The sequence below is a fragment of the Taudactylus pleione genome, unplaced genomic scaffold, assembly GCF_031769625.1.
Source record: "Taudactylus pleione unplaced genomic scaffold, aTauple2 ptg000040l, whole genome shotgun sequence".
NCBI classification, from domain to species: Eukaryota; Metazoa; Chordata; class Amphibia; order Anura; family Myobatrachidae; genus Taudactylus; species Taudactylus pleione.
In genome coordinates, this window is record NW_028284442.1 from 12,981,853 (window position 1) to 12,997,679 (window position 15,827).

The window sequence follows — 15,827 nt, forward strand, 5'->3', positions numbered from 1 at the left end:
AGCAGGGATGTTCTGTTTTGTCCAGGACAGATGTCTTCTATAGAGCAAGAAATTGAATTTGTGAAGTTTTGTATATAGTACTTTCTAATTCTAATTAATATAAATCAGTTATCTCAATGTAATTTAGTCTGAGGAGCAATATTACATCCTGTCTGTTTTGTATCATAAGTATATAGATAGCATAAACTAATTTCCTTTTTGTGATTAAAAATTAATAAGCCTGAATGGGGAACAGTAGTTTTAACAGTGTAGTTAACCACACCGAGAAGCAGCGTCTGTCTCACAAAGCACTCTGTTACATCATCTTTGGTATTTATTTTCATTAATACGTTTTGTTACTATATATATCCAGCTCTTCTGTTGTATATGCAAAGATATTTCTTTCAATATGCTTTATTAACCATGAACACATTTTTCAAAATTTTTGTGAATAGTATACAGGTATATGATCTATTTTCTTGAAGCCAATTATCCAGTAATTGCCGAAAAGTAGAAACCTAAAAGTAATATGTGCTGTAACTGAATGAATGATTTTATTATACACAGACATGATCACCAAGGGCTCATGGAAGACCTTGAGGTTCATGGAGCCATTTAGTAAGGATCCCAAAATATGTTTATAGTGTGAACTCACATTTAGCTTTTGTCCCAATATTTTAACTGCTGATATACTTATGGATACATGCTCTTCTGCTTGTGCTTGAGGTGATGTATAGTAAGCAAGCAGCAAAACGCACAGTAATACAGTGTTTGTTTATATGCACAATTTAAATGGTCCATTTTCTTCAAAACATATATCCATTAGCGCCTAAGGGTTTAAAGAATTGGAGGTGTTGCCAATAGCAAACAGTCAGATTCTACTTATTATTTATCTAGCATACAGGTGTCAAACTTGTGGCCCTCCAGCTGCAGTGGAACTACACATTCCAGCATGCACTGCTACAGTTTAGCTTTTAGGGCATGCTAAAACTGTGGCAAGGCATGCTGGGATATGTAATTCCACTGCAGCTGGAGGGCTGCATGTTTGACACCCCTAATCTAGCACTTTCTAGAAGATAATAGTTAGAATCGAATTGGTTGCTGTGGGCAACACCTCCACCTCTATAAACCTGCACTTTAGTATATATACCCCTAAGTGTATGACGTAAAGTTGAACACAATTTGGCATCAGATGCTCCTGCTTTATAAACACGGAAAGAAAGATGTGTGTTTTCGCCTGTATGCAGACTTGTAAAGGAGGCCATACAATGTGCAATTATTGGCCTAACCAAGCCAATAATTTTAAACTGTATGTCCGAGACCAAATGGCAATTATCGCTCAATCTTTCAGCATGCCTGAATAATGCAATAATTGCTTTTCGGATCTGACAGCAGATATATTCCCCATCGGACAGATTATCTAACAGTGTATGGCATTGTCAGATAATTGTTCTATCTGATGGTGCGTTATTTCTCAAGTTGTATGGCCAGTATAAGCATACAGTGCCTTACTAAAGTATTCACCCCCCTTTGCATTTTTCATGTTTTGTTGCCTCACAACCTGAATTAAAATGGATTGTTTGAAGGTGTGCATCATTTCATTCACAGAACATGCCTACTACTGTGAAGTTGTGTTTTTTTTTTTATATTGTGAATCAAACAACATTTAGGACAACATAACGGAAAACTTCAGCGTGCATAACTATTCACCCCCCTAAAGTCAGTACTTTTGTCGAGCCACCTTTTGCGGCAATTACAGCTGCAAGTCGCTTTGAATAAGTCTCTATGAGCTTGCCACATCTTGCCCTGGGATTTTTGCCCATTCTTCAAGGCAAAACTGCTCCAGCTCCTTCATGTTGGATGGTTTCCGTTTGTGAACAGCAATCTTCAAGTCTGACCACAGATTCTCAATTGGATTGAGATCTGGGCTTTGACTAGGCCATTCCAATACATCTAATTGTTTCCCCTTAAACCACTAGAGTGTTGCTTTAGCAGTATGCTTCGGGTCATTTTCCTGCTGGAAGGTGAACCTCCGTCCCAGTCTCAAATCACAGGCAGACTGAAACAGATTTTGCTAAAGAATATCCCTGTATTTAGCAACATCCATCTTTCCCTTGACTCGAATCAGTATCCCAGTCCCTGCTGCTGAAAAACATCCCCACAGCATGATGCTGCCACCACCATGTTTCACTGTGGGGATGGTGTTCTTGGGGTGATGGGATGTGTTGGGTTTGCCCCAGACATAGCATTTTCCTTGATGGCTGAAAAGTAAAATTTTAGTCTCATCTGACCAGAACACCTTCCTCCATACATTTGGGGAGTCGCCCACATGCCTTGGCAAACTCGAATCGTGTCTTCTTATTTTTATCACTAAGTAATGGCTTTTTTCTGACCACTCTTCCATAAAGCCCAGCTCTATGGAGTGTATGGCTTATTGTGGTCACATGCACAGATACACCAGTCTCTGCTGTGGAACTCTGCAGCTCCTTCAAGGTTACCTTTGGTCTCTATGCTGACTCTCTGATTAATGCCCTTCTTGCCCGGCCTGTGAGTTTTGATGGGCGGCCCTCTCTTGGCAGGTTTGTTGTGGTACCATGTTCTTTCCATTTGATGATGATGGATTTGATGGTGCATCGAGGTATCATCAAAGATTTGGATATTTTTTTTTTATAACCCAGCCCAGAATTGTACTTCTCAACAACTTTGTCCCTGACTTGTTTGGAGAGCTCTTTGGTCTTCATGGTGTGATGCCTCTTGCTTAGTGGTGTTGCAGCCTCTGTGGCCTTTCAGAAAAGGTGTGTTTATACTGACAGATCACGTGACACTTAGATTTCACACAGGTGGACTTAATTTCACTAATTATGTGACTTCTGAAGGTAATTGGTTGCACCAGAACTATTGATGGGCTTCATAGCAAAGAGGGTGATTACATATACACATGACAATTTTCAGAATTTTATTTAGAAAGATTCTTTTTTATATATATTTTTCTCATTTCACTTCACCAAATTAGATTATTTTGTGCAGATCCATCATATAAACCTCAGAGTAAAAAATAAAATAAATTACAGGTTGTAATGTAACAAAAAAAAGTAAAAAGCCAAGGGGGGTGAATACTTTTGCAAGGCACTGTATTTGTTGCTGGACTTCCACATGATTTCTGCCATCCTTATCAGAGCGCTCTTGTATCAGCCTAAACTTGGTGAGAAAAATGCACTTGGAAACATGCATATTTTCACTTACATCTAACTCTGCATAGCCCAAAGAGTCTTCTGTGCGCCCTTACTGAACTTTGCCTACATTAGAACATCCCATTTAGCTTACTTATTCGTATACCACTCAGCATTAAATGCAAGCTCCTCTCATCCTCACCACTCCTCCCTACATCATCAGCTTAGTTTCCTCGCAAACTCTCTCCCATCCCTCTTTCTGCTAATGATTGTCACCTCACCTCCTCTCTGATCACCACTTCCCGCACTCACATTCATGATTAATCCTTGGCTGGACCCCTCTCACATTCATGATTACTCCATTGGACCTTCCTGCAACCTTCAAGATTGTTCTTAAAACGGTCTGGGTATGGGATGCTGGAGCACGGGATCCCGGCAGTCAGAATCCCGACAGGGTTAGGCTACTGATACTTATCGGTCAGTATCCTAACCCTCCCTCCCCGGTTCTTAAACTTAACCCCAGTACTTACCATCAGGATGCCGGTGCCAGGATTCTGCTACAATATAGGTGATACTTTTAAGTTCACAGAGGGCAGAATTATTTGTAGCTGGTATTACCTTGTTCCCGGTCATCGCCACATTATAGTGGCTAAAAATTTTAATGATATGCAAACCTATAAACCAGATCTACACTCTTTTGCAGGCAGACAATGTTGCTTGATCCTCAATATTTAAAGTACTGGTGAACTTGTAACTAGTAGTTATATGTATTTGTACCTTCAAGCAATATAGTCTGGAACATTTAGAGACCTGGAAAACTAATTTGGGAAAGAATGAAACTTTCATTCAAACTCTTTCATGAATGTATTTGGCCATATGGTGAATCCCCCTTATAAAGAACACAGTTTCACAAGTCTCAAACAGACTAGGTTAAAATAACAAAAAACATCTTGGCATGCAGAATAGATAGACCATAGGTTGTCTGGCATGTTGTTCATGCTGTTGGGCCTCTGGTAAACTTTGTGGGCATAAAGGAATGTAATGTGCATGCCTATTCACCCAATGTGGTTGATATATTGATGGTGTTATTTGTATGTGAATACCATCTATTATTCTATGACTTTTTTTTTTCTATCTCAGTCATGACTTCAAAGATTAAAGGGAACTTTCAGACACTTGAATTATGCTGTAGAAATTGGAACCAAACCATATAAGAAGTCAATGTTTAGGGCTATGATTGTGTTTCAGATTACACAATTCCCCATAGATTTGTTTGATCCACACAACTATAACATAGCATGTCTTTATTAATTAACTGTCGTTGATTGTGTAACATTTTGACTTTCACAATATATTTCTATGATCTGTTTGTAATAACGGTTGCCCTTAGCATCAGAACACTGTTTCATGGCATAATGTTCATTCACAAATATGCATATATCTATTTGTCTGCTAAAGAAATACTGCTCGACACTTATTTTATACTATTTTTCCTCCCCTTGTTTCAGCAGCAGACTGAAAAAGCTGTCTTGGATATTTTTAGCTGTGGTGCTATTCACCAATGCCATGAAAACCTTCAGCAGGAACTGGGATTGGGAATCAGAATATACTTTGTTTATGTCTGCTTTGAAGGTAGTGCATTATTTCCCCTGACTGTTTTTAAATGGAGTTATACACAAAACATAAATAGGTTGTCGCATTGTAATTTAATACAGACTGCTGGCATTTAACTGTTCCTCTCTAGATTTCCATATGTTGATAGTCACAACAAGTAATAAAAGTTGTCTTTGCATGTAGATTATGTTCAAGTAACATGAAAATAATATTGAAAAATGTTACAGTTGCAAAATATGAATTTTTACAGTTATATAAATACTTGTGCATCCTATTCACATCGCTGTGCAAATAAGACGCTTTGGAAGGTAAAAAGTCGCACAAAAAGACGCTCAGCGCTACCGAAACACAGGGTGCTCACGCATTGTGTAACACGACTTGTAGTGCATGGAGGATAGATGTATTTGGACACATCTGTATAGAATATAGATGTGTGTGTATATATGTGTTTGTGTGAATATATATTTATATATAAAAATGTAAATGTCCTGACAAAGGCCAGACCAAAACCCTGGAACTAGAAACATGAAAATTGTGGAGTATATGCCTTCCATGATGTAGTCACACACTAAGAAGGGATTTATGGAAATTTTACTCCTAAGTGGGTGAAAAGTGCTAAACTGTTTCCTCCATCTGTGCAATGTCCTGACTGACTGACTCATCATGGCTGTAGCACAGTTCAATATTCATTTAAGGGAGCCACACCAACTGCTACCCCTAAATGCTGCCAAACATCACTGGCAGTTTGTGTGGCTCCCCTGTTTGAAAACTGAATTGCGCTGCAGCCACACCTCTGGAGCCACCACTAGCCGTATGATCCTGAAGTGGTTTGAGGCACAACTGCAAAGCTATAAAATTTGTTTCTTAATCATGCTATAGGGGACACAGGCTTAGACCGTAAATTTAGGCTGGAGTAGTGGCACCAACTAAATAAGCAGCCCAAGCTCCTCCCTGTCCCCAGGAAGGCCAGTTTAGTTTGGTGCCCTGCAGGAGTGGACCATGTTCCTAGAGACTGCTTTCATTTGATTAATTTTTGTATACTTTTGAGTGGGCAGCATTAAACGTTGTGTAGGACGCCGGCCGCAGCACTGGTGGGTGGGTCAGTGTCTTTAGCCAGTCCCCAGCACACACCAGGGCCCAGCAGCTGCATGCCGGGTGAGCAGGTAAGTTGCAGCGCCTGTCACAGCCGGAATGAGAGACCACCAGCAGTGCTAACAGTAGTCCGGCCTGTCCGCCTAGTGCCCCTGCTAGACCACCAGGGGGGGGGGGATGGGCATGGTAGTTGCCGATCAATGTTCTGGTGCTACGTGTAGTGTTTAGGGTTCTTTGCCTATCTCTGTCACTCCTCCAGCATCATCCTGTCCAGGTACAGTCCGACAATGCAGCCGTCGTCTACATTAACCATCAGGGCGACACTCGCAGTCGAGGCGCCATAAAGGAGGTGAGTCACATTCACAGCTGGGCAGAGTGTCATCTTCTGGCCCTGTCGGCGGTTTTCATTCCCGGGTTCCATAATTGGGAAGCAGACTACCTCAGCCGCCAGGATGTTTATGCTGGCAAATGTGCACTTCACCCAGATATCTTTCATCTGCTGGTTCTTCAATGGGGCTTGCCGAACATTGACTTGATGGCATCTCAGCACAACCACAAACTACTTGGCGGTCCGGTGGGTGTTCAATCTCATGTACATCTTCCTCCTAATATCACTGATTCTGCCGGTCCTCTTCAAGTTGAAGTTGGAGTCCGACATGGTTATCCTGGTAGCCCCTGAATGGCCACATCTAGCTTTGATATGCAGATCTCCTCTGTCTCTCCATTGACACTCCACTGAGTCTTCCTCTGCGGCCAAATCTTCTATGTCAGGGATTGTGCTTCCATCCGGATCTGGCTTATCTCTATTTGACAGGGTAGCTAGGGGTTCTCTTGGTTGGTCATTCGTAATAAGCGAAATGCCCGTAAGCCTTCCTCTGCAAGAATTTATCACCACATTTGGCGGACTTACTTCACTTGGTGCACTGCCAGGAATTTTAACTCAGGAGTGTTTCGTCTCTCTCTGGTTCCGTCCTTTTCTACATGGGGTCTAGATTTGTCCTCTACCTGAGACAGATTGCTCTGATGCCTGATGTACGGACTTTCCTTCAAGGAGTTCTCAACGTACAGCTCCCGTTTTTTCCTCCAGTGGCTCCATGGAACTTGTCTTTGGTGCTTCGGTCTCTTAAGTAATCGACCTTTTGACTATGTGCACATTCGTTGGCTTATGTGGAAGACAGACTTCCTAGTCGCTGTTGTGTCGGCCCAGCGAGTGTCAGACTTCAGCACATTGGACCTCATTCAGACCCGGTCGCAAGCGATGAGCACTCGCAACCGGGTCGATGTTTAGGCCCTGTGCACACGCAGCTGCCGCACTGCATGTGCGCAAGCCCTGGAGCGAGAGAGAAATTCTCTTGCTCCGGAGCTCACTACAAAAGGGGAGGCTGTCGATGTTGATCGACAGCTCGCCCCGTTTTGTAGGCATGGCGGGGGGCTGGTTTCACAAACGCCTGCCGTTTTGTCGGCAGCCGCACTGACAGCAGTGATGTCAGTGGGGAGCTTCCTGCTCGATCAGAGCAGGAAGCTCCCTGGGGCTTGCGGTCTTGACCATCAGCTACCTTGGGTCTTGACCATCGAGATCATCAACCTGGTCGGTCGCTAAAGCTGTAGGTGGTAACCCACAGCTTAGTTAGTGACCAGGAGGCCGCACTTGAAAAATCAAGAGGCCGCCCTCATTCAGAGTGAGCGCTCGCTTCATTCTGACCACCTCTGAATGAGGGCCATTGTCCCATCACTCCTCATTTCTGGTCTTTCACTTGAACTGGGTTCGTTCTTCTTCAGACTCCCTTGGGCTACCTTCCTAAGGTAGTTGCTCGGTTTCCCATCAACCAGGAAATCATGGTCCCTGCTTTTTATGCACCTAATTGTTCACCCGAGGAGGCCTCTTTGGAAGTCGTGAGGGCGATATGTGGGTATGACCCAGGATCTCTGAAGGACGGATTCACTTTCACAACGACTTTCACAAACTGGACTGGCCGGCTACAAAACAGACTTTGGGCAGATGGCTCCATTTTAACTATCCATCACACTTACACTGCGCCGTCTGTGGTGACAGCTCATACCACCAGATCGGGGATACTTCTTGGACAGCACGTCGGGGAACCTTGGCTGAGCAGTTTTGTGGCATGGTCACATGGGCCTCCTTACCTGGTAGATCCTTTTCTTCTGAATCCTTAGGGGACGCAGGGCACCCATCCTGACTCTCTTGCAGGATTTTTACTCTGCTTCCAGATCTACTTTTTGCGTGTATGTGTGTGTGTGTGTGTGTGTGTGTGTGTCTCTGTCTTCCTTCTTCTCTTTCTCACTCCTTGGGCTTGCTAACTTAACTGGCCTGTCTGTGGCTGGTGGTGGGGTATAGGGGAGGAGGGGCCGGGGCTGCTGGGAGAAAAAGTTGAACTGGTTGGTGCCCGGACTCCTACTACTTCATCCTATACCCACGGTGTAAGCCTGTGTCCCCTATGGATTCCAAAAAAAAGGATTTAACCAGGTAAGAGCATAAGTCTATTTCTTTCACAGATTCCTCAATAGGATAGGTGAGGGAGAATATTGTGGTGTTAGAGGTGTGAGGGAAGGAATGTGTTACTATGGGGTGAGGGAGGGGGAATGTCGAATGTGTTACAAGTAACACATTCGAGGGAGGTAAGAGGTATATTTGTGTATTACACACACACACACACACACACACACACACACATCTACTGTATGGACAAAAGTATTTGGCCACACCAGTTAATTAATGAATTGAGGTGTTTCAATCAAACGAGTTGCCGCAGGTGTATAATAGCAAGCACCTAGCCATGCAGTCTCCATTTGCAAACATTTATGATACAAAATGGGTTGTTCTGAAGAGCTCAGTGACTTCAAGCCTGGTACTGTGATAGGAAGCAACCTTTGCAATAAGACGGTTTGAGAAATTTCATCCCTGCTGGATATTCCACGGTAACTGTAAGTGATATTATTAGAAAGCGGAAGCATTTAGGAACAACAGCAAATCCGCCATGAGGCGGAAGACCACGTAAAATCACATAGCAGGTTCAACGACTGCTAAGGCACATGGTGCTTAAAAGATGCCAACGCTCTGCTGATTCCATAGCTGAGTGCCAGATCCACTTGGACTTCATCAACCCATTTCAATAGCTTATTTGGCGCCCATTTCAAATAATTGTATCTATATATCTAGCTATATCTCATACACCTGTTTTGCTCTATGTTGTCCAAAAGCTGTACAAAGCAATGCTTGAAATTGAACAGTTTATTGTGATTACATCTTGATTAGAGTTGTATGGATTTGTGACATTTACAGACATCTCATTATACTTATTTTCCCAAATGCATAAAATAACACTATTTGGCCCATTTGTTTTACTAACCTAACGATTTCTTTGTGACTTTTTTTGAGAAGATATTCAGTAACATTCCTAAGATACCCGTTTACATGTTAGTGGACTTAGGCCCTCATTCAGAGCCGCTCGCTAGCGGCCGTACGCTCGTTCCGAGCGATGTTCGCACATCTGCGCATGCGTACGGTTTTTAGTACGCATGTGCGAACCAGTCAGTGCGGCCAAAAATCGTTTGTACGCTATATAGCGAGTGCCTGCTATTTTGAGTGACAGAATGAGGCGTATGTGGGTGGTAACAGGGGAAGGTGCTTGTAAACGGGGGAGTGGAATTCGAACGCAGGCGTGCTTAAAGGTCAAAACGGGCGTTTTAAGGGAGTGCGTAATTAATACAGCAGCGTCATTGACCACGTCACTTGGTTTTTTTTAACTCAGAACTGCTCGCAAAATAGCGGTTGAAAAAACCAACCACAAGAATAGCGAGCAGTTCATACGCTGTACGATGTACTCGATTAATCTAATAAATAGCGGACATGACGTATGGTGCGAGCGGCCAGGGGGCGTTTTTAACAAATAAACGAGCGTATGTTTTGCTCGCTCGTTCAGACTTAGAGGTGTGAACAGACTGCAATTTGCGAACGGATCATTTGAATAGCCACCCCTTGTTTTTGAACGAACGACCGCAAATAGCGAACGGCTCTGAATCAGGCCCTTAATTTGCTTTCCCTTCTTTCCCCCCACTACAGGTAAATAAAAATAATGCCAAGCTTTGGAATAATGTTGGCCACGCTCTGGAGAATGAAAAGAATTATGTGAAAGCACTGAGGTTTTTTAAGCAAGCTACACATGTACAACCAGGTAAGCATTTTCAGATCATAGATTCAGATAGATGCGTTTTTTGTTTTTTTTCCGCATAAATAGCAGTGGTGGTAACATAGTGATTGCACATTTTCTGTAGTTATCCTCTGTGATGATTTTTTGTATGTATGTATGTATAGAAGTGGTTTCCAAATTGGGTGCCATGGTTTGGCGGCCCAGTACCAAATCATATTATTTGTAGTCAATGTGATGGGCAAAACCAGAGCTGGTGGTGACAAATCATAAAATATGTGGACAGTCAAAAGCGCAACCCTGTCCACCACCACATAGCTGAACCTACGGATAACGGGTAAGAACAATTTACTTCATTTTATTATTTTTTCCAGAATTTCTACATAAACGTTTGACCTAGGGGTGAAAAAAAAAATGCTGATACTCTATGGCACCGTGATTCTAGAGAGTTTGGGAACTACTGTGATAAAGATGTGTCCACATACATCTTACTTCCTTGCGCGTTAAACAGCCCTTCTAGTTGTGACATGCCATGGCGTGACTTGGTAGCACCGAGCATCTTCTCGTGCGACTTTTTACCATCTTATTCGGTAAGATGTATATGGACACATCTGTAAATAGAGAGACTGACCAAACTGGGATTAACCACACTGTGATTAGCCAGTGTAGAGCTGACCACTTTCTATCTTGGATCAAATACAAAGACATGTCCTGTTGCTCTGCAAGTATTCACACCCTTCATTGTCATTTTATAATTTGTTTACCTCGCATGAGAACAGCACCCCAATGTGGTACTTTCCAGTGCTGCACATGGAGTCATTATGGTACATTTATGAAAAAAAAAAGTTACTTGGTATAAACACCTATAAACTAGGGATGTGCAGTCTCGGATTAGTTTGGATTTTCCCGCCAAATTCGGATTTTTCCCGTCAAAAATCGGGGCTCAGAAACAGGCAAAATGTCATCTTTCATGGACAAACATAATCTTTCCTGGACTTTTGTCCAGGAATAATGATGTTTGTCCATGAAAGATGACGTTTTGCCTCTTTCTGAGACCTGATTTTTGACGGGAAAAATCAGAATTTGGCGGGAAAATCCACACTAATCCGAGCCTGCACATCCCTACTATAAACCTATTTTACAACATGCCATGTTTACAGTGGTACTGAAATGTGGTTTATTTACAGAATCATTCTAAAGTATAAAATTATAGGTCAAAACCATTGTAGGAACACCAGCCTCTTAGTTAGGAGCAATACCTATTGCAGACCTAGAAACTTTGTCTTAAATCTAGCACGTCATTTACAATTTGGTTACTGTCTACAGTACTACTTTCTACACTTCACTCAGCATGATCATTTGTGTTCTGATACAGTGTCAGATATTGTTTACCATTATCAACATATAGGGGGAAATTCAATTAGACCCCATCATTTTTGCGGGCAGGTAAAAAGGGGTTTTATCAGTTACCTTCGGGCAATTAAATCGGATCCCATTTTTTATTCGCTGTATACACATAGGATCCGTGAGAAGTTCATGGATTCCCCCCCCCCCTGGATTTTCCTCTTGCTGAGGAGGCCGGGGCCTTACAGCTCCACAATAAATAGGTTTATTATAATGGTGTGGCCATTGGGCCATGCCTCCCAAAATGTGCCGGCTTCAGGGCATTGCCCAACTGAATTAGCTCTAGGGATCAATCAGCCGATGGTAAAGTACCGTAGCTATTTGAATTCACCCCATAGTATAAAATTACCTTTTGATAGATTTATGTAAATAAAATGTTATTAGTAGGTTGTGTATAAACAATTTAAACAGTATGAACACCATTTAGTCCTATAGGTGAAAAATAACTTTATTTTCAAATTTAACGTTTACTGGCTCAATATTTGCCAACGAACAATTATTTGGTCCAGTTGTATTTGCAGGTAAATAAATCTTAACCTTTTCATAAAGGTTATGATCATTTTCTACTCAATCAATGTAACGTCAGGAGGAGATGGTGTTTTTTTTTTCTTGTTTTTTTGTGTTTTGTAGTATCACGAAACACTGAAATGTCATTCTAGAAAGATCTTTTGAATAATTTATATGTGATTTTGTTTCCTAAATGTTGTAAATCTTTTGACAAAATACTGTAGATATTAGTCTTTTGGGTTCTAGTACAACTTCTCAGATGAACAGATTGCACATGCCAATACTATCTTCTCTGTATCAGACCTACAGATGTCTCCTCACATGTGGCACCATGGTTAGTATTGCTCCCTCAAAGCACTGGGACCATGGGTGTGACAGCAAGCAGGGCACGATCTTTCCAAAAAAATAGTGAGGGTTTAGTAGCATACATAATTGAACCCTAGTCTTTGTGCTTCCTGTAGGGAGGGTGTAAAAGTAATGAAGAGCGATTTGTTCACATTAACAATTTTTCCTACTGGATTAAAAGCAGGCAGTTTTTTCAAATGCAAAACAATTTGTCTTCAAACAAATTGGCACTTTAAATTCCCCTTCAAAAATAGCAGAAAATCAGCAATTTGGACACCTCTCTCTCCTTTACATTTACCATTTAGTTTTATATGAGGCATATATTATAACATCTTTAGCATTGGTTTTAAGCTATTCAGTCTAAAGCTATCTTGTTTATTTCAGAAAAAATGTTGGTTGGCACTAGGGTTTTCAAGCACAAATTATATATACAAACACACAATTTTTACTCTGTACGCCACTACAATGGATTTGAGACACAGCAGATACAATTGAGGTACAGACTTTTGAGCCTTAATTCGAGGGGTTGAACAAAAATATAATATAAACCATTTAGTAATTGCTTCTATTTTTATACACAGTCCACTATATTCAGGCACTTAGCATCACCAAATGCTATGTTTCCTCTATTGTTATGTCTAGCAAGACCTTTACTGCAGCTATCTTCAGTTGTTTGTTCATGGGTCTTTCTGCCTTTAGTTTTGTCTTCAGCAAGTGAAATGCATGCTCGATTGGGTTGAGATCAGTTGATTGATTTGGCCATTGCAGAATATTCCCATTCTTTGCCTTAAAAAAAACATATCGGTTGCTTTTGCAGTATGTTATAGGTTATTGTATATCTGTACTTTGAAGCACTGTCCCATCCACTTTGCTGAATTTGGCTGTATCTGAGCAGACCGTATATATCCCTGTACACTTCAGAATTCTTCTGGCTGTTTCTGTCTTCTGTCACATCATCAATAAACTAGTGATCCACTGCCATTGGAAGCCATGCATGCCCATGCCATCACACTGCTTCCACCGTGTTTTATGTGCTATGCATCGGATAATGAGCCATTCCAATGCTTCCCATCATTTTGGTACATGTTGATCTTCGTTTAATCTGTTCACAGAATGCTATGCCCAATCTGGGATGTCTTTTTTTTTTTTTTTTTTTTTAGATTTTTTTTGGCAAAGTCTAATTTTGGCCTTTTTATTCTTGAATCCTCTTGATTTGCTTTTGTGAAGTCTTCTCTTTATGGTAGACTTCGATAATGATATGCTTACTTCCTGGAGAGTGTTCTTAACTTGGCTATATGTTGTGAATGGGGTTTTCTTTACAATGGAAAGGATCCTGCGATTATCCACCACTGTTGTCTTCCATGGAGGTCCAGGCCTTTTTGAATGTACCAAACTGTTAGTTTGACCACTCTTTTGGTTTTTGTAAACGCTGATGTTTTATCTTCCTTCTACCCTCCCCCATGGCAGCCATCACAGTGGGATAACATCCTTTTCCTGCAGCTTAGACAGGAAGTTTTCCAGCAAGGACCGCCTCCTCCTATTCCCCTTTGTCTTTTCTCCTGTCTCCTAGTTTAGAGTAGAGTAGGAAAGTTTGTTTTTCTTTTGTTTTTGGAATCAGGACTTACCTCTATATTCTGCCCAGTGATGTGCTTCCTTGTAACCTCAGTTATGCAGCTGGGTGCTACCTCTGGAGGGGGGGAGGGCTTGGCACAATGTCTGGCGATTCTGACAATTGCTATTGTTAAATTCAGCCGGGCAGTGTGCACGCTGCTGACCGGGATGTCGAGCGACCTGACCAGAATGTCATGCGGCTGTACCATAATGCCGGAAAACGCCCAGCTGCGGTAAGTCCTTATTAGTGGGCTTGTTGTATGTATGTATGTATGTATGTATGTCAGGATTGTTAGCAATAGGTTTTTATTGCTCTACAGTGTGCCACCAGTATCTGCAGGACCTAGGTAAAAAGTTTGTATGAAGAAAAATGTATCTAACATATGTGCAGCTTGTGACAACTTTTTTTTTTGCTGCTGGTCAGGATAAGAATTTCTGTGATGATTGTGTGAAGCATCCAGCACCTGTGTCTAGTCAGTCTAATCAACTGCAGAAGTTAATGGAATGGATGAAAAACATTTGTATCTAAAGAATACTTCATGGAGATGTAGAAGTCTAATGCTGTCTACACACGGTACGATAAGCTGTCAGATTTTAACGATCTTATCATTATCGTTAAAATCTGACAGTTTCTGGCCCCTGCAAACGACCATACGATGGTCGATGCGCGGCCACGTATGGTCGTTATAGACCATGTTAAAGAACATTTACAAATCTATGAATTATAAGGAGACTGTTTGGATGAGCAGGATTTTGAAGACAGATCCAGAAAAGGCAGATGGTTTTTCTGTACATAAAGAAATTATTTCAAAGGAGTGGCTGAATTTGGATAAGCGACAGGGGAATCTTACCCTTATTGAGCACATGTATCCTATTAAAGATTAACAATTTCTTACTTGGTCTCAGCTATGGCTGAGCTGACATCTAGAACTACTATTCTTTTAAAAAAATGGGGCATCATTTAGAGACACTGTATAAAAGAATAGAAAATGTTTTTAGAAGGTTGCATTTGCTGTTTCCTTAAGATCTGGTGTGTCCAGAGTCTTAAGACACTGGAGTTTGCTGATGCATACAGATTTAGAAGAGAATATTTCTAAAAGTTATTTATTAAGGAATCTTGACATAATGCAGAAGGCCATAGAATAGTTGTGTGAAGCATCCTTGGATGTGTTAACTTTCTCAGCAAGGTCTATGGCTGCAGTTGATATGGCAAGAAGGGCTTTGTGGCTACGAGCTTGGGCAGCAGATGCTCACTCCAAAAATAGGCTAGCAACATTGCCTTTTAAAGCCAAACTGGACACACTGATGCAAAGATTGACAGGAGGGAAATCTATGAGATTGCCACAAGATAGACGGAATAGATTTAAGCTGGGTACACACTGGAGTGATGTCGGGCTGATTTTCTGTTTTGTAACAACAAATCGCCTACGTTGCTCAGTGTGTACTGGCGATTGCACGCTTCCATGCTCGCTAGCGGCGGTCTCTAGGTTTCATGTGCTGCACATCAAACCTAGCGATATTGCTAGCGACCTGTAGTAAGTTAATGAAGGACTGAGCAGTGATCGTTCCCTCGTTCATTAACTCGTCCAAGTGTGGACAGGCAATCCGATGTCGAAAGAATTCCCTTCATTCCAGTGTGTACCTAGCTTTACACTGCCATCTCCTAAGAAACCGGGAAGCCAGGAGCTATAGACCATGTAGACAGTATTATAGAAGATATGCCTTTGGTATGACGAGACAGTCCTTTCCTCAATCATATTGAAGAACCAATACAAAATTATGACTGCAAAGGTTCTCCCGCAGTGGCAGTAGAGGGAGCCAGACTTTTAAAATTTGCAGGGACAAATGGATGTCTAGGACAAATGGATGTTAAATGTGGTGTTCAGGGGTGCCATATAGAATTTAGAGGTCCCAAGAAGGAAGAGATTTGGGAAGTCAA

At 41.7% G+C, this 15,827-nt stretch overlaps 1 protein-coding gene across 2 annotated transcripts in view; it reads left to right on the top strand.

Moving 5' to 3' along the window:
- Positions 1-15,827, top strand: part of TMTC3 (transmembrane O-mannosyltransferase targeting cadherins 3) — a 106,440-nt gene that overhangs the window by 52,096 nt on the left and 38,517 nt on the right. Inside the window, exons 9-10 of one of the 2 annotated variants that reach the window (XM_088454396.1) lie at positions 4,658-4,781; positions 9,937-10,048. In XM_088454396.1, coding sequence (XP_088310522.1) covers positions 4,658-4,781; positions 9,937-10,048 — 236 coding nt within the window. The remainder of the gene's footprint in view (positions 1-4,657; positions 4,782-9,936; positions 10,049-15,827) is intronic. The other variant, XM_088454397.1, reaches the window with a different exon arrangement.